Genomic DNA, 19,461 nt, shown 5'->3' with positions numbered 1-19,461 from the left:
ATGTGCTCTATCCACTGCAGCACCAGGAGACAATACTGTGACAGATCTGAGAAAAAGTCAACAGTGTGCCCAGACAGTGGAAGGGGGCATGGAAAGATGTAGGAAGTATCAAAATCAAGTTAGTTAACAGGATTAAATTCACTCTGCCTAGATGGGACACATTTATAGGTGTTAATGTAATCAAGAAACTAATGGATGGCCCTTTTGCCTGGGGCACTTTAGTAACTGACATCAAACTCAAAAACAGGAAGCCACTAATAATTTCTGTAAGGATCCCTTTGGGCTATATATTGAATTGGTTTTAAAATATAATATCAGTGTTTTACTATATTTTTATTTCTTTTAAAAATATTTCCTAGTTACATTTTAATCTGGTTCTAACCCCACTCAGGAGTGTTGCTGGCTGCATGACCACACCTCTGATGTGGGGGGGACAATAAAATCAACCCACCAACCCCCTTCGAAAACAGTAAAGCTTATCAGAGTAGTCTGTTAACTCTGGGGACAGTTATCAAAAGGAGTCACTTCAGCACTCCCTCTCAAGCAGCTAGACTGAGGGAGCTGTTCTCCCCTTCCCAGAACCTAACTCTAAAGCTGATTTGGCTCCAAGGAAGTGAAAGTAGCACCACTACTAGAGAACAATAGCAACTACTGGTCTTGAATTTGGGCTTTGGCAAATACATGTACTGCAAACGAGTTAGGTAAGAGGCTTTCAAGTATATGCAATGGAAGTTTCAGAGCCCTTAGCATTATTTCCCCTAGTAGAAGGACAGAAAGGAGACAGTAGATTTGTGCTTGATGCTCCTGGGCCACAGTATAGTGGTTTGATAGTGCGGATACGGTAGGTCAAACTGGCTTTAATACAAGCAGAGTGGAACATCTTCCCCCATTAGCTGAAACCCCAGGAGGTAAGGGGAGTTGAAAGGGAGAAGGAAGGGGTAGGCCAGTCACCCAGATGCCTAGATCTTGCCTAAAGTAGATATGAAACTACTTGTGTAGCTAAATGAGAAGACATCTCATTCAGATGCTGGTGACAACCAACCTTTTTCTGAATAGCTCCAGAAAAAGGAAGGAAGATAGAAAAAAGTGATGGTAAGCATCTTCTGTCATATCAGAAATTCAAACAGATCCACACTGCTTCTATATGCCCACAGACCCAGGCAAAATTGGGACATTAACGCATTGCTGGTGGAGTTGTGAACTGATCCAACCATTCTGGATGGCAATTTGGAACTATGCTCAAAGGGCTATAAAAGAATGCCTGCCCTTTGATCCAGCCATACCATTGTTGGGTTTGTACCCCAAAGAGATCATAGATAAACAGACTTGTACGAAAATATTTATAGCTGTGCTTTTTGTGGTGGCAAAAAACTGGAAAAGGAGGGTATGCCCTTCAATTGGGGAATGGCTGAACAAATTGTGGTATATGCTGGTGATGGAATACTATTGTGCTAAAAGGAATAATAAACTGGAGGAATTCCATGTGAACTGGAAAGACCTCCAGGAATTGATGCAGAGTGAAAGGAGCAGAACCAGGAGAACATTGTACACAGACTGATACACTGTGGTAAAATCAAATGTAATGGACTTCTGTACTGGCAGCAATGCAATGAACCAGGACAATTCTGAGGATTTATGGAAAAGAACATTACCCACATTCAGAGGAAGAACTGCAAGAGTGGAAACACAGAAGAAAAACAACTGCTTGAACACATGGGTTGATCCGGACATGGTTGGGGATGTAGACACTAAACAACCACACCAATGCAACTATCAATAATATGGAAATAAGTCTTGATTGATCACATATGTCAAAACCAGTGGAAATGCGTGTTGGATATGGGGGGGGGGGTGAAGGGGAAAATAAAAACAGGAATCATGTAACCATGGAAAATTTTTCTAAAAAAATAAAATATTTAAGCCTGAAAAACAAACAAACAAATAAATAAATGTAGGCCCACAAATCCATGGCAAAGGAGGAGAGTGTAAAGGATAACTTAATTAAGCAAATTTCAATATTCATTGTTCAATATTTCTTAATGGCTTTATATCCTTTGCATGCAATCCTGTAAGATTTGATAGTAATAATCCCAGCTATTGATTGAATAACTATGTATGAGAAACAGTAATCAATAATCATAGTGTGAGTAAAAATAATAAAGAAAATTCCCTATAGTGTCTTGCAAATTATCTTTGCCAAGGGGAGTTTGCCCACCCCTTTACTATCCAGATGCTCCTGAGGCTGTGGGATTATGAAAGCTCATTTGTCTTTAAAACTACAGAGTAATCTTGGCCATCTATAACACTTTATATATATAACATCCACTTTACAGAAAGGTCGGGCAGCCCTACTTCCAAAAGAAGGTAGAGGAATGACCAGGGGAAAGAAGATTGTTTGGCTAAACCCTTCTGGGGTAAATTTGTGTAAATTTGACTCTTTTGCATAAAGCATAAAGATCTGTCAGCTGAAAAGCTCAGGGTTTTAGACTGTGTGTCTATAGATCCTGATTTTTATGACTGCAGACCTCACAATAAAGTCCTGTTTGCTTAGAAGATCATTCCCAGTATTTTTCTTTTATAGAGGGAAAGGTCATTCACACATTACCTTCTGGGCCCTCCTCCCTTTATGTATCATTACCCTTTTCTGGCTCAGGAAGTGGATAGATACTTTTTCCTTTGATCACCCCCTTTTTAATTGAAATAAAAAATAGCTTATTCAAATCAGAAGCTATTGGGATCTGTTTTAAATAACAGAGAAGAGCAATATTAACCAAAAGAAATAAAGAGTCAAGTGAGAGGTCGATCGGTGTACTATATTGACAAGATACTGATTGGTTACATGTTGAAGAAAACATACAATACAAAATACAGAAAAAGTTGGTTCCATTCCCTTCTTCCCCCCTCCCCCCCAAATACTCATCATTATGATTTGGTCAAAATAGGGCTCAGAGCCAGAGGTCCAGGTGGTAGCAGGAGATTTGGGTAAAGGGTTCTTGGCTGCCACAATAATGCTGTTTCTCTCTGGGCTGTGAGTCAGTGGGGTTGGGTAAAGGGGTAGGGTGGCCCCAGTAAGAACCAGCTGAGGGAAAATCCTCCTAGTTCTCTTCCCCAACCCAGGGCTTTCCTTCTGTCCCAAGATAAATGAAACCCACTCCAAGGTAGTGAGTGAGCTTGAGACTGAGGTGCTACCAACATTTCTCCCAATCAGCAAAAGGGACAGGAGGGGTAACCACCTCCCTATCCCCCCCACCCCTAAAAAATACAAGGGTAGGGAGAAGAATTGGGACATGCAGCTACCACCAGAAAAGAATAAAAGGGGAGGGGTAGGAAGAGCTGAAGTTCATATATATTAAAAAAGTGACTTAAGACTTAAAATTGAATTAGTATTTGTACAGAAAGGTGCGGGTGGAATAGCTCCCTCCAGCCTACGATCAAAAAATATATGGAGAAATCACGGCAGGCCCTCCTCCCCCCCCATGGTGGTGGCTCGCTCTCGTTAAGTGCGATTGGTTAGAGTGGATTCCAGTCAGGTTGTTCAGGCAGGGAGAGGTGGGGGGCAGTGGGCGGGCAAAGTGGGTGCTCAGTTGCTGCAGCACTGGCTCCTGCTGGTTGGGCTGTTTTCCTGGAGGTCTACACCCCGATTCCGGCCCGGGGCACCAGGTGCATTCTGGGGCTCATTCTTAGGCAGCTTCTTAGCTAGAGGGTGAAAGAAAAAAAAGAGTTTGTATAGTAATCAGCCATGTGGTTGGATGGCTACCTGAATCCAAAGCCCTACACCTGAGCTCTGATAACTTCGATTTTAAGCTGGTCATTTCAGGCCAAAAGCACAACAGAGGCAGCTGGTTCTCAAGAAGCAAGCAGGGTCCTCTGGACCTCCAAGCCACACAGAATCCAAATAACCCTCAGACTTTGGGGTAGCAGACAAGAAATGGTCTAAATGCTCTAGATCAGTGATGGGCGGACTATTTCCTTTCCTCTGGCCCCCTCTTTAAAAAGTTTGCCCATCACTACTCTAGATCACTAGCTTAGTTCTTGGGATTTAGACAAACATCAAAGGTTATCTGTGAAAGGGCAGATTTTACCTAATATCAAGAAGGAAAAAAGATTTTGCAAACAAAAAGAGTCCTAGAGACCCCCAAAAACCACAGGATAGTTCCCAGGTCAAAGATATAATCTGGTACTGCGGGAAGGTAAGAATTCAAGGGAACCCACCTATTGCCATGAAAATTTCATTCACATTCATTGCTGTCTTTGCTGATGTCTCCATGAACAGCAAGCTGTTGTCTTCTGCATAAGCTTGTGCTTCCTTGAATAGAAAGAAAGGGAAGCTGGCTTAGACAGAGACGCCAAAGTACACGTGTGTATGTGTGTGTGTGTGTGTGTGTGTGTGTGTGTGTGTGTATGCGTGCGCACGTGCGCACGCGCACACACACACACACACAGTCAGGCCTAAATGACCTTCCCTACAATGGCCTCTGACTTAAGCAACTTTGGATCCTTTCCATTCTCACTACTCTAAACTTCCTGTTATCCCACAAAATATACATGAACCTCAGCCACCCTTTCCCATTCCCATTTGTTTCTCTTCTCTTTGGAGAGAAGACAGCTATCAACAGCTATATCCCCAAGGTCTTGCCATCCCCTTGTCTCTCCTTCCACCCCCCAAATCCTAGGAAAAACCATTCAAAAAAGGCACCAGGGACACAATTTCCTTTAGATAGGGACAGAGAGGGTAGAAGTACTGGAGGTCCTCACCCCAGCTCCACTGACATGCTGCCTTCTTTAAGGCTCTGGGCTCCTAAAACCTTGCATTTGGGTAAGGGAAAGAGAAGACAGGAAATGATAGGCTCTCTACTTACTTGGAAATCCACAGCTCTCTTGCTGCCCAGGTCGGCCTTGTTGCCGGCGAGTGCAATGACTATGTTGGGACTAGCCTGCCGCTGCAGCTCTTTCACCCAGTTCTTAGCCCGTGCAAATGTATCCTGGGGGTGAGACAGAGGGACTTATTAAAGGGATAGAGAAAAGATTCTCTCCCACTGCACTGACTATAAAGCTGAGACAATGAATGATATCCCAAAGCCCTCCCACTCCAGGGCAGTCAAGCTCAGAGGCAAGGAAGCCAATGCAGGTCAAGGGAAGACTGGGGCTTCTGCTGCTAGTCTCAGTCACTGGTTCAGCTGGTTCAGCTTAATGCTTTATTTGATTCAGGAGAGAACTGGGAGGGGAGGATCTGAACTGAGATCAATAACACTTTTTAAAAACCAAGATAAGAGTTGATATTGGGGTTATCAGTGATGCCTGGTTAAACTGAAAATCCATATACTACATACTACCAACATAATGTTAATATCAAATTGGCTTAGGGTACCCTATGTCAATGTTTTTATCTGCTACTCAATGGATATGAGATTGTAAAAAATAAATCAGAATAATAACAAGGAATCATAGGACCACAGGTTTAGAAGCTAGAAGACATTAGAGGTCATCTAGTCCAAGCTCTTCCTTTTATAGATGAGACAATGGAGGATCACAAGAAGTTAAATGCCTTGCTTAAAGTTACAAAGGGCCCATCTAGTTCTGGAAGGATGAGGGGAAAAAGAGGTGATGCTCTTACTGTATTTGTGATGTCATAGACCACGATGGCTGCCTGAGCTCCCCGATAGTACATGGGGGCCAGGCTGTGATACCGTTCTTGTCCTGCTGTGTCCCAGATCTCAAACTTGACCGTTGTGTCATCCAAGCAGACAGTCTGTGTGAGGAAGGCCGCTGAAAAAGAAGCCATCCCATGGGTTGTAGGGAAGCTAAGGCCCATTCACGTTGGGCTCTACAGGGAATCCTGATATCCTTTTCTAATCTCCCAGTTGGGGATGAACTCTCCAGCTAGGGCTCTGGACCTGAGGAGTCCTCTGCAAGGGAAGGAAGGGGCTGATAGCGAGAAGCCTATGACTAGAATAAACATGAAGTAGGAAGAAGAAAATAAGTACATCATGATGGCAAAAACAACCAAATCAGAACATGACATGACTGGGTCACAGCATTTTAGGCATATATTGAGGAAGGGAGGAGAGAGAAAGAGCAGTTGTGAAGGATCCCACAAATACGATTAATAAGGAACTGATGTCCAAAATAACTAAAGAAATAACTTTGCTGCTGCCCCAGAAAAACTCAGGCTACCTGGGCCTCCTCAATTACATTTTGGATACAGAAAGATATAACTATTGAAACACAATCAGTGAAACATGAAGAACCATTGACCAAAGAAACAAACACAGTAATAGAGGTCTAATCTGTGCCATATATTTATAGCAGCAATCTTTCTAGTAGTAAAGAAAGAGAAACAATATCAATCAAGGGAAGAGTGGTTGAAAAATGATATAAATATAACAGAATATTATTGTTTGGTTAAGAAATGATGAATCTGTAATAGAGCGAGGCCTATAGACAGGAGGTCTTGTGGGCTCTAATATGGCTTCAGACACTGGCTGTGTGACCCTGGGTAAGTCACTTAACCCCAACTGCCTAGCCTTTGCTGCTCTTCTGCCTCGGAACTAATGCTTGTATTGATTCTAGGACTGAAAGGAAAAGTTAAAAAAAGAAATGAATCAGAAATTCACAGCAATGTATAAAGATACTTATAAACTGATACAAAGCAAAATAAGCAGAAGAGACTAATATATATCATATCTATGATGATGTAAATGAAAAGATTAATAAAAGAAATTGGATACTGAGTAAAAGAAAACCCAATGACTATCCCACAGGACAGAGAACAACAAAACTCTCCATTTCAAGGCTTGGTAACAGGAAGGGAGAGAGAAATACAAAATGTACCTGTTTCAGGACTAGATAATTTTGTTTTAATTGCTTTTTCTTGTCACAAAGGCATATTCAATGGGCGGAGTGGGGGGGGGGAAGGGGGGAATGAAGAAAAATGAAAATTTTTAGAAAGAAAAGAATGTGTAGCATGTGAAAGGTCTCAGTATATAAGAAAATATGTCCCCATTTTCAATCAAGGAGAAAGTGGAGCCTGAAAACCATGGTCCAAGGATTATGACTTTAATTCCTGGCAAAATTCTAGAACTTATTATTAGAGGAATGGTTTAGTGCCACCTAGAAAAGGGGGCAGTGATCAGAAAGTCAGCCTGGTTCATGAAATGAAAGCCAGTTCCTTTTTTTAAAAGGTCTCTAACTTGGTAGATCAAAGGAATGGAGAGAGAGAGAGAGAGAGAGAGAGAGAGAGAGAGAGAGAGAGAGAGAGAGAGAGAGAGAGAGAGAGAGAGAGAGTGTGTGTGTGTGTGTGTGTGTGTATCTCAGCTACATTTTGGGAAAGTATCTGATAAAATCTCTCATGCTATTCTTGTGGAGAAAATGGGAAGATGTGAGTTAGACAATAGTACAATAAGGTAAACTCGGAAGTGACTGAATAGCCAAACCTAAAGACTAGCCATTAATTTAGTCATCTGTGAACTCACTATGAACCAATGATATGGAAGCCTAAGCAAGCTACCAAGTACACTTAAGCTGCACTAAGAAGCAAAGTGTCTAGGAATAAGGAAGTGATAGTCTTCTCCTCTGCCCTGATCAACTCACACCACGAATAAATAGTATGGTCAGTTCTGGACACTATCTTTTGGGAAGAGACAGTGATAAATTAAAGAATATCCAAAGAAGGAGACCAAAGATGATGAGTCTTCAGTTCATATCATAATAGAATCATTTGAAGGTGCTAGGGACTAAGGAAGAGAAGACTGGAGTCTGAAAAATTATAGCTTTCTGAAATTACTGGAAATTCCTTGAAAATAGGATTTGATTTGTTCCACTTGGTCCCAGGGGACTGAACTAGGGAAACAGGGTGAAAGTTGCAAAGAGGCAACTTTAAGCTTAATGCAAAGAACTACCAATGAAGAGTGTGTTCTACATAAGGGCATCTCAAAAGGCAGTGGATTCCCCTTGCCAAACATCCTCAAGCAAAAGTTGGATAACTACTTGTCCCATATAATGTTAAAAGGATTCTTTCTCAGGTCTGCTTTTCACTTCATGGTCTGTGAACCTATTCTTCACATTTCCCAGCTCTCACTCCGGGGGAATTTACTATTTCAGTATGCCTCCAGCCGTTCAGATCAGTTATGGGCTACCACTTCACATAAAGGAAACATCAAGTTTAAGGAACTGCACTAGGTGCTGGGAATATGAAAAGCAATGAAAGAAACAGTACTTGCCTTCAAGAAACTGTCTTCTGAGGAGTAGAAAATGCATGATAGAAACAAGGTGATCTTAGGAAGTGGCCCTAGAGCTGATGTTAAAGAACACCTGAGAATCAGAGAGGAGTGAGAATATTCTAAGCACAAAGGCCTATTCCTACAAATGCCAAGAGACATTTGTAGAGATTAGGGAACCACTAGTAGACTGGCTGGGCTGCAGCAGAGGGAGTAATGTGAACTTGGGTTTGAGTCAGGCTGAAGAGGGCCTTAAAAGCCAGACTGATTTTATATTTTATTCTGGAAGCAACAGGAAGCCATTGAGAGCTTCTGAACAGAAGAAAGACTATGCCTTGGGTGAAGAAAGAAGGAGTGATATTCTGATTGGCTCTCATTAAATCCTTTGCTGGTCCAAGGGTTCCTTCTACCAGCCTTCAATTCCCAATAATGAATGCAATGAGACGCTCAAGTTCTTTTACCCAGGAAGCCAAAGGTATGACCCATCACATCCCTAGATGAACTAGCTAAAATTATCCTCTTCCCTTAATTCTACAAAAGAAAAATCAATGTCCAAACAGCTGATTGTCAGGCATAAACATTGCTACCCTAGGCACACAGGTACTTCATTACTTGAACATAAGGAAAATGTAGAAATCTGGATTCTCACCACTAGGGTGAGCATGTACACATGCCTTCTGAGGGAGATCCCAGAAGCTCAAATACATACACAATCCCTTTTGAGCCAAAGGATTTTGGGGCAGCTTCATTTAAAAGGTTGGTGGTTGTCTTCTTCCTTTTCCTTCTCCTTCCCCTCCCCCTTCTCCAAAGGACATAGGGTGCCATCTCATTTCCCCATCTCTTCCTCTTGAATCAAGTGCTGAGGAAGCAGCAGGAAAACTGCTGATATGACCTGTTTGTGTCTTCAGCTGCCCAGAAGCCTCTTACCAAGATGGGAAAAGATGATAACTCAAATCCAGACAATCTTAAACCCTTCCTGACATGAATGACACTCCTTTGGGCACAGGTCACTGAGAAATCATACCGATGCATAATTCCTCAGAAAGGAATGGGAGCCTCATATCCTAAATGCTGACTGTCAGCTGGGGTAGGGAAAATTGCTCACATGGACCTGGCTTAAAAGATGGGGTAAAGGTCAGCTTCAGGAAACCCAGCCCTCTTCTATTCACCAGGCCAGTTTGGGAAATGAGTAACTGTGGTTTGGGCAAGGAGGAGGTTAGTTTCTTGGTCTCAAGTCAATTGTCTAGAAATGCTTTTCTAGAGAGCAGTCTAGAGAGGAACCTGGATTTCTGCATATTTTTTAAGAGAGTTCCTGGGACAGAATATTCTTGCCAATCCTCACTACCAGCCCCTCCTAATCTCCTCTGGTATGCACTTTTCTCCAACAATTATCTTATTTTTCTTATACCTTCTCTAAACACATGTTCTGGGCTCCTCTACTCTTGGGAGAAAAGAAAAAAATGCCTTTCGATCACTTTTTTGCTAGTTTAGTATACACCAAGGCTCTATCTTTATATCTTTTTTCTCTTGGTCTACTCATGGTTTCAGCTATGACCTCAAAGAAGAGGACTTCCAAATCTGCTTCTGGCAATAGTATATTTATACTCCATACCTAAATTTCAAACATTTGACATTTCTATCTTTATCTTCTACTGGTGCATAAGCTTAAGCATATTTAAAACTGAAACCATCTCTTAAAATCTGCCTTTTTTCCCCCTTATCTGACTTCCCCATTTTTGTTAATGCCATCGTTATTTTCTTAGCTACCCAGGTACATAACTTCCAAGCTATCTTTGACTCCTCCCACATCCCTGTGAGGAATCCAAGCGATTCTACCTTACTTACAGTCTTTCCATTTTAACTGCTATAAACCTAGCTCAACCTCTCATAATTTTTTTGCTGGGAGCAGCTTAAAGAGTACTAGACTATGAAGTCAGAGGACCTGGATTCAAATTGCTCCACTGATGTTTACTACCTGTGAGACCATGGGCAAGTCATTTCATCTCACTGAGTTTCAGAGTCCTCATCTGTAAAATAAAGAGGCTGAACTAGACAGCTTCTCTGACATCCCTTCTAGCTTTAACTCTTTGATCCTACGACTACTCCAAAAGCATTTGTAACTGGTCTTCCTTGTCTCCATTTTCTTCTCACCATAATCCTTCTTTCCACTGTCTGATTCATCTCCATAAAGTACAGGTTGAATGAAGTCATTTCCCTGTTCAAACACCTTCAATGGTTCCTCATATGCCACAAATGAAAGCGAAATTCCAATCTGCCATTTGAAACCCTTTTCAAGGTGGGCCGACTTCTTCTCAACATCATTTGATGCTATTTCCGTTCATGTATTTCAAACTGAACTTTAATCCCAGAAAACTTGTCTCCCAGTGCTTTGTTGCCTCAGCCCTTTTGTTCAACTCATTCTTCAAGCAAGGGATATCCTTCCCCCTAATGAAAGCCTGCCCATTTTTTAAGGCCCATAAAAAATCATCCACCTCCTCTATGAAGTAAGTGTTTGTTTAACTTCCCCCATCAAACTAGAAGGTATCTCTCTTCCTTCCTCTGACCTGATCCAAATGTTTTATGATGCTGAAAATCTGATAGGGAAGATAAATCTACACTAATAATACAAAGTAGACAACATACAAATTCCTTGAGAACATGGATTATATCTTATTCCTCTTTAAATCTCCAGCCCAGTACACTGCACATGCCAGGCATACAATATTTCTTGCATGGCTGAATTAGAATGCTCTTTACTCTGTATATATCCTGATTATGTCCTGCCCAGAGTTCATCAAAATATGCTTCCTTAGGACTGTTCACAGCTAGGTCTTACTTTCTGTCTCATGTTATTCTGTTTCTCATGGTTTCCTCTGAGTCTGTGTTACCACTCACTCCAAACCTCAGGGATGGCTCCCCAAATATGAGTGTATGAAGAATTCAAGTTGAGGGTCAACCAGGGCATGATGAAAAGGCAAATAGTGGGTATGAGAAAATTGCTAAAATAGAGGCATAAAGGGTATCAAGCCTAATAGAAGCCTGGGAAAGCAAGCAGCAGTCTCTTTCCTTTGTAGTATTCTCCTTTCTTGGCTACTGGACTCCTCAAGATTCCCTTCTCCCACTCTCCCTCCCAAATCACCTTCCCTTAGGCCAAGCTTACCTCCAATTGTGCTCTCCTGGTATTCGTGAAACTGTCCTTTGACAAAGCGGAGGACGAGGCTTGACTTGCCCACTGCTGACTCCCCCAGTAAGACCAGTTTAAATTGGCAGATTTTGTTGCCAGCAGCTGGTCCATTGGGTCGTGCTGCGCCTCCCCGACCCGCCATGGCCCTTCCCACAGCAGTGGCACCAGTGAGCGTGGGAAATGGAGTGGGAAGCCAATATTGAGTGCAGAGGCACTTAGTGGGGAGAGGAGGCCTCCAACTGCAGAGGAGAGAAGATGGGGAGAATGGAGTTAGTTCAAAAGGAAAGACTACTTACTAAGTCCCTTCCTTTATAGTCTTCTCTTCCCCAAATGTCTACTCTTAGGACCCAGATAATCAGCCCTGGAGTTAGAAGAAGACTTCTGAAACTTATACTCAACATGTCTTCATAGCATCTCAGAAACAGAGAGAGAGAGAGAGAGCATTAGGCATTATCAGATAGAAAAAAACTGAGGTACTGAGTTTCAGGGCAGGAAAAACCAGAAGACCCAGATTTCCTGACTCCTAATCTTAGGGCTCTTCAAATGATACTACTTCTAAATCCTAATTCATTCAAATATTTATTTACGTACCTATTATGTGCAAAAACACCATGTTAGGCATTACAATACAAAACTCTTTACCCTCAAGGCTTTTATATTCTAATGGAGGGAAACACAGCATGAAGAGATAAGTAAATGTAAAATATATGCACACAGTATATATATCTATATTTATTTATTTTTATATCTATATATTTATATAGGGGAAAGTCACTAGGAATTGGGATGGAAAGGGAGGGGAAATTAGGATAGGACTTGTCTAAGGACACATATGAGTGGAGCCTTGAAGAAAGCTGTTAATGCTATGGAGTAGAGATAAGGGAAAAAGTATTCCAGGCATAGAGTAAGACTATCGCTATCTCCACTGTAGGAGTAAGACTATCTCCACTGTAGATCCTGTTCATCCTCTTCTTTACACTCACACTAGTCTAATTCAGGACTTCACTACTTCTCACCTACCAGTCTATAAATTAATTTCACCAGTTAATAGTCCTTGCTGCAGCCAAATTGATATTGCTAAAACATGAGACTGACCATATTATTCCCCAGTTCAAGAAGTTCCAGGAGCAACCTATTACCTCCAGGACTGTGTTGGAGAAAGTGTGGCATGTGTGCCCTTGCATGCCAGAGAGGACTGCTCTGTTCCCCCTTTCCAACACGCCTGAGGACACTGTTCACATGCCCCACTCTGCTGCTCAGTAGCCCAATGCAAGCACTTCCTCCCTCCACTATCTGGAATAATGTGTGGAGGGGGGGGGGGCGGGAACCTCACAGGCAACATAGAAGTGCAGTTTGGGCATTTGATCTCTAAAAGGTTCGACAATGCTGCTTTAGGACAAAATACAAATTCCTCAGTTGTTGAATAGTTGTAGCCCTTCGCAATCAGGCTCCAACATATTTTTCCAGAGTTAGTGTATATTACTTCCCTTTACATCATGCTCTAGCCAAACTGGGATGCCTGCAGTTTCCAATACAAAATAGTCCATCTCCAAGCTTTATGCGAGCTGCTGTATTTCCCATGCCTAGAATGCTCTTGGTCCTTATCTTGGGCTTTTGTGACTTCTGGCTCCCTTCACAGCTCAGGTCAAGTGCTACCTCCTACAAAAGACCTTTCTTGATTCTTAACAGTTAATACTGCTCTCGTTCCTCCCCAAGGAAGCTCTGTATAAAGTCTGTATATATTTTGTGTTTTATCTGTTTATTCCTACTTGGGCTCTTTGAGGGCAGGAAAGTGGGAATTTGTCTTTTCATCCCTAGGGTCTAACAGAGTGATTAGTAGTTGTTGAACATGGTCCTGAGAGTGACTGATTCAGTTCACTATATAAAATTGTAGCCATTTCTTGTTTGTTTTTTAAAAACTTTTACCTATTGTCTTAGTATCAATTCTAAGACAGAAAAGCAGCAAGGGTTAGACAATTTGGGATAAGTATCTTGCCCAAGATCATAGTTTGGAAGTGTCTAAAGTTCTCCTAACTCTAGGTCTGGTGCTCTATCCACTGTGCTACCTAGTTGCCCCCCTTTTGTTGTTGTTTATTTGTTCAGGTATGTCTAATTCTAAGGACTTTGTCCATGAGATTTTCTTGGCAAAGATACTAGAATGGTTTGCCATTTCCTTCTCTAGCATGTTCCCCCTTTGCAGATGAGGAACTGAGGCAAACAGGAGTTATGTGATTTGCCCAGGGCCACACGCCAACAAGTGTCTGAGGTCGGATTTGAACTTGGACTTTCTTGACTCCAGGCCTAGTGCTCTATCCACTGCATCACCTAGTTACCCTACCAATCTGCCATACACTCATGGGAAACCTGAGCTTCTGAACTAGGTCCTACAAGTTAGGAGTGAGAGATGGGAATTACCATGGCAAGTCGGTGTTCCATTAATTTAGGTACCATTTGAAGATGGTATGTATAACCATCAGTCGACAGAATAAGCCATTTTGGATAAAAGCAATTCATTCTCAATAGAATAAGGGCTACAGCACAAGTTAGGATGTCTACTACTCGCATGAAAGAAAAGCCTGCTAACCTTTGGGGAACCAGAGTGAAAACTATTTCTCATTTCTAAATACTCAGAGCTCCCTTTCTTTTAATTTTAAGAAGGGTAAAGGGTTTCATACACTCTCAATTACCAAAAAATGCATAGATTCAATCAATAACTTGAGTGGCAGTCAAAATTGCTACCAATTTTCCTTTTATAGAGAGAATTTGGGCTTTTGGTTTTCCACAGTCTAAGGCTTAAAGGGGGAAAGAAGAGGAGAAGGCAGGTGGGTGGAGTAGAAGAGTAGAAAGTAAAAACCCAACACTCAAGAAACTATACTACTCTAATAGTAAAGGATTCAACACAAATCAGTGTTCTAGGCAGTAAAACATTTATGAGTACAGAAAGTTAGGAAACATTTTTCCCTCTCACCTGGGGGGAAAGGATAAGTCATGAGAGGGATGTGAAGCCTATCTCCAAAAATCACTTCGGACTGTCACTTAAGGTTTCAATTAGATATTGACAAAGCAGAAATTTTGTCCTAAAAACTTTTTTTAAAAAAAACCTTTATTTTCTCTTAGTAACAACTCTAAAGCTTCAAAAGTGCAAGGGCTTAGGCAAATGGAGTTAAGTGACTTGCCCAGGATCACAAAGGTAAAAGTATCTAATGACAGATTTAAACCCAGGTCCTCCAGACTCCAGCCTGGTAGCCTCCTTCCAAAGATTCCTTTTTATTTTACTTAAACCCTTTCCTTCTGTATTAGAATGGATACAAACTTTCAATTCCAAGGGAGAAGAGCAGTAAGGGCTAGGCAACTGGGGTTAAGTGACTTGCTCAGTGTCATGCAGCTAGGAAATATCTGAGGTCAAATTTGAACTCAGGACTTCCCATCTCCAGGTCTGGTTCTCTATCCACTAAGTCACCTTACTACCTCCCTCTAACCTCCCACCTCTTTAACAGAATAGTTTGAAAAGATTAAGATTTGAATATCGTATCTCCCAGCTAAAATCTTATATAGTGGGCAAGGACTCAGTCACCTAACCTTTGTATCTCTTCTACACCAAGCACAGTACTCTGAATATGAAATGTTAATCAATCAGCCCTAATTAAGCACCTACTATGAGCCAATTAAATACTTACTGAATTGAATGTTTATATATTATAGATCAAAATTACTCTGGACATCTTTTTAATAACAGATTCATCTCAACTTAATGGGAAATTCTGGGTATTACTAACATTTCTCTAGCATTCTAATCAAGGGCTATAAGTTGTCTTGTAGCCTAAGTTATGGCAGATAAGATGGTCAAGGTTTAAACTCCATTTGGACAAGTGCTCAGAGATAATAAACAATGGGTCCAAGGTCCAAGGCAAAGAGCTAAGAATAGTAGGAAGGCTGATATCATCCCCAAAGCCCAGAGGAGGCAAATGTCCCCTAGGTAAAATTAGATGATTGTAGACCATGTGTTATTATTCTCTGGAGATTACAAGTTTTTATAACATATAACCAATCACAAAATAAAGGCTAGGGGCATCTAGGTGGTATAGTAGATAGAGTACCAGGTCTGGAGTCCAGAAGGCCTGGATTCAAATTTGCCTCAGATATTTCTTGTGCAATCTTGGGCAAGTCGCTTAACTTCATTTGCTTAGCTCTTGCCCTTTAATTTTAAGAGTTGTTAATAAGAAAGAAAGGAATTTATTTTAATAAATAAGAATAGAAGCCTACATGCCCTGGAGAAGAGAATTGTCTAGTGTTAATGATATGTGCTTTAAGTATTAAAAACCTTATGCCTTTATTCTACATACTTTTATCCTGGGAAGCTGCCTATCTCTAATCAGTCCCTGGGTCAAGTAAGAAAAAATTTATTACATAAACACCAATGTGCCAGTGCTAGGGATACAAATACGAAAAACTTAATGAGCTTATATTCTAATTCGGGAGGCGGGGAGGGATGAGTAACTGCAAGATATGTGCAAAACAGATACAGTGATGGGGGAGGCAAGACTAATAATTGCAGCCATTAGGAAAAGCTTCTTGGAGGAAGTGACACTTGAGCCAAATCTTGAAGGAAGGTGGGGATTGGAGAGGGGATAGCATTCTAAGTTTGGGGGACAGTCTGTGCAAAGGCTCAGAGACAAGGGAGGCTATGTGTATGCAGAATAACAAGCAAGACACTTTGGCTGAAGCACAGAACATAATGAGAGGCCTAGAAAGACAGACTGAACCCAAACTATGAAGTGCTTTAAGTGCCAGACAGAAGAGCCTGTATTTTATCCTAAAGGCAATGAGAAACAACTGAAGCTTCTTGAGTTTGCCCTATTGAAATATCAATTTGGCAATTATGAAGTTTTAGAGGGGAAAGTTGTAGATGCCTATGGAATATCAAAGGAGAAAAACCTAGCAGGCAAGTGGAGATGTTCAAATGGACTTGAGAGAGTAGAGAGTACTAGATATGTAAATATGGTAGTCACTTGTAAAAAATGACAGTCATTCAACTGAAAGGAACTGGAGAGAGAGAAGGGACAGAGAGCCTCACAATGTACCCATAGTTTGGGGAGCAACTAAGAAAAATAGGTAGGAAGAGAATAAAAATATAGCAAAATTATGCAAGTCAAGGGAACGAGAGGATTTACAAAGAGAGGGTGGTCAATGTCAAATACTGCAGAAAATAATGAAAGAAAATGACTGAAAAAAGACAAATGACAACAGAGAGATCAAGAATAGCTAGTCTGAGTTATGAATGGAAAGAGGTGCATCGACTTTCCAGGAGGTTGGTTGGGAAAAGGATGAGAAATATAGGATAACAGCTTTAGTTCAAGTAAAGGTTTTGTTGTTGCTGTTGTTTTTAAGTATGAGAGAGCTGGATATATTTAAAGAAAGAAAATAAGCCCCAGATAAACAGAGGTTGAAAATTATGGGGAGAGGGTATGATAAGGGGTGAAGGATCTGATGGAGAAAAATAAGGGAAATCTAGTAAGGCTTATTCTGTCTTGAATCTTTCATATATGAGTTCAACAACTTTTTTTTTAAAAGCAGTCTCAGGAAAAATTATTCAGTGTGTGTGTGTGTGTGTGTGTGTGTGTGTGTGTGTGTGTGTGTGTGTGTGTGTGTGTAGCCTATTCTGTCTTTCCTAATATTAGTTTTTTTTATACTATTTACATTCCAGAATAGATGTCAGGTCCCTAATAGAAAGAAAGAATCCAAGAATGGGATTCCCAGTCTTCTTTTCCCTCTGGTAAAGATGAATCCCACAGCTGACCAACTAAATTATATTCTTCTGAGGGCCAAGACCCAGGCTTCTTGTTCCTCAAACTTCTTCTCCATACTTAGTATAACACCAAATACTCTATCCACATATAGAGCTGAATGGCACAGTAAATAGAGCACAAAGCCTGGAGTCTGGAGGACCTAGGCCAGCATTGGCAAACCTTTTAGAGATTAAGTGCCCAAACTACACCTTCACGCTGACTGTGAGCTCACACCCCTACCCCACTACCCCAGAGAGTGGAGGGAGGATGTCCTGGCATTCGACTGTTGGACAGAGGGGCAGGGCATGCAAAAAATGTCCTCAAGTGAATGTGGAGAGGGAGAACAGAGCAGCCACCTCCAGCATGCTGGGCACATGAGCCACACCTTTGCCAAAATAGACCTAGTTTCAAAACTGGCCTCAGGCACTTCCCAGCTATGTGACACTGAGCAAGTCATTTAACCCCATTTGCCTAGCCTCTCTTAGAGTCGTTACTAAGTAAGGGTTAAAGAAAAAGAGTATATAACTAGAGTTTTCCTTTATGAAACCAATTTGCAGCCAAAATTAGGATGAAAGCAGAAATCTAAGGGAAAAGAGTTTATAGTAAAAGGTCTAATTTCTCAAATATATAGAAAACTGAGGCAAATTTATAAGAATTTGTTTTCAAACAAAGGAATCAAAGTTATCTTTAGTTACATAGAAAATACTTTAAATCAATAGAAAAATGCAAATTAAAACAACTCTGAGGTACCACCTCGCACCTATCAGATTGGTTACTTTGACAGAAAAGGAAAATGTTAAGTGATGGAGGGAATGTTGGAAAAATGGGACACAAATGTACTGTTGTGTAGTTGTGAACTGATCAAATTATTCTTAAGAGCAATTTGGAATTGTGACCAAATGGATGTAAAACCGCATACTTTTTGATCCAATAAAATAATTAAGCGATCTATATCCTGAAGAGATTTTCTTAAAAAGGTAGGAAAAGGACCTATTTGTACAAAAATATTTATGTTAGTTCTTTTTTGTGGTGGCAAAGAAATTCAAAACTGAGGAGATACCCATCAATTTAGGGAACAGATAAACAAGGTGTGGTAAATAATTGTAATGGAATACTACTGTGTTATAAAAAATTATGACCAGGAGGATTTCAGAAAAATCTGGAAAGATTTAACATGAGCTGATGCAAAGTGAAATGCACAGAACCAGGAGAATACTGTACACAATAATAATATTGTAAAATGAACAATGTTGAATAACTTAGCTATTCTCAGTAATACAATGATCCAAGACAATCCCATAATGAAAAATGCCATCCACCTCCAGAGAAAAAACAGATGGAGTGTGACTACGGATAAAAGCATTTTTTTGCTTCCTTTTTCTTGAGTTTTTCATCTGTTTTCTTTTATAACTCAACTAATATGGAAATATGTTTTGCATGATTGCACATATATGACATTAAATTGTTTGCCTTCTTAATGAGAAGGGCAGAGAAGGAAAAATAGAATCTGGAATCCAAAATTTCAAAATAAGAATGTCAAAAATTGTTTTTACGTACAATTAGGAAAAATATGAATTTAAAAAAACAACATCTTTTAGAAGGAAGAAAATTGGGAATCTTTGAATGATCAAAGGGAACAGAAGTGTAGCTAACAAAATAATTAATATCTAGCCTTAAAATTCACTGAATAATTTTGTGGGGCTTTTTTCCAATTAAGTTTGGCTCAGATTATTAGAATTACCTCAGCATTTGCGCTCTTTGTAGTGGCAAAAAATTGGAAAACAAAAGGATGCCTTTTTTGGTTTTTTTTTGCATGTTATGTTATCATGATTACATTTTAATTTCCCTAAAGTAAATTTATGTGTGTTCTTTCTCTCTTCAGGTAATGCTTTCCCGTGGACAATCAGTTTATATCATTTTAGCATTTATACCCTGCTTGGACACCAAATGACACTTGGGTTAGTGCAGCCAATGGGTTGCACATCAACTCTGGCTGTCACTTCTCAAAAGCTGCTTGCTGTGGGGCCTGAAGCCAGACATTCATTTGTTGTCTGTCTCCATGTTGACCTAGAGTCACTTGAGATAAAATGTTCAAACCCCCAGGTTGGTACATTTAACTGATTTATGAAAGGAAATTAAAAATAACTTGATTTAAGTACAATTGTTTTCCATTTTGTTGAAGAAGTTCTTTTCTATTAAGCATCTTATATTTTTTTTTAACATTTATTAATATTCATTTTTAACATGGGTACATGATTCATGCTCCACCTTTCCC

The 19,461-nt window shown here is 40.5% G+C and overlaps 1 protein-coding gene across 2 annotated transcripts in view; it reads right to left on the bottom strand.

The window, feature by feature from the left end:
* Positions 1-2,792: 2,792 nt before the first annotated feature.
* Positions 2,793-19,461, bottom strand: part of RAB5C (RAB5C, member RAS oncogene family) — a 53,418-nt gene continuing 36,749 nt past the window's right edge. For both annotated transcript variants that reach the window (XM_044677124.1, XM_044677123.1), the window contains exons 2-6: positions 11,377-11,639; positions 5,615-5,766; positions 4,860-4,982; positions 4,213-4,306; positions 2,793-3,696 (exon numbers count right to left, since the gene is read on the bottom strand). In XM_044677124.1, coding sequence (XP_044533059.1) covers positions 3,581-3,696; positions 4,213-4,306; positions 4,860-4,982; positions 5,615-5,766; positions 11,377-11,542 — 651 coding nt within the window. In that variant the 5' untranslated portion in view covers positions 11,543-11,639 and the 3' untranslated portion in view covers positions 2,793-3,580. The remainder of the gene's footprint in view (positions 3,697-4,212; positions 4,307-4,859; positions 4,983-5,614; positions 5,767-11,376; positions 11,640-19,461) is intronic.

This window comes from Gracilinanus agilis, chromosome 4 (genome assembly GCF_016433145.1).
Source record: "Gracilinanus agilis isolate LMUSP501 chromosome 4, AgileGrace, whole genome shotgun sequence".
Lineage (NCBI taxonomy): Eukaryota > Metazoa > Chordata > Mammalia > Didelphimorphia > Didelphidae > Gracilinanus > Gracilinanus agilis.
This window is presented reverse-complemented; position numbering and strand designations above follow the sequence as displayed.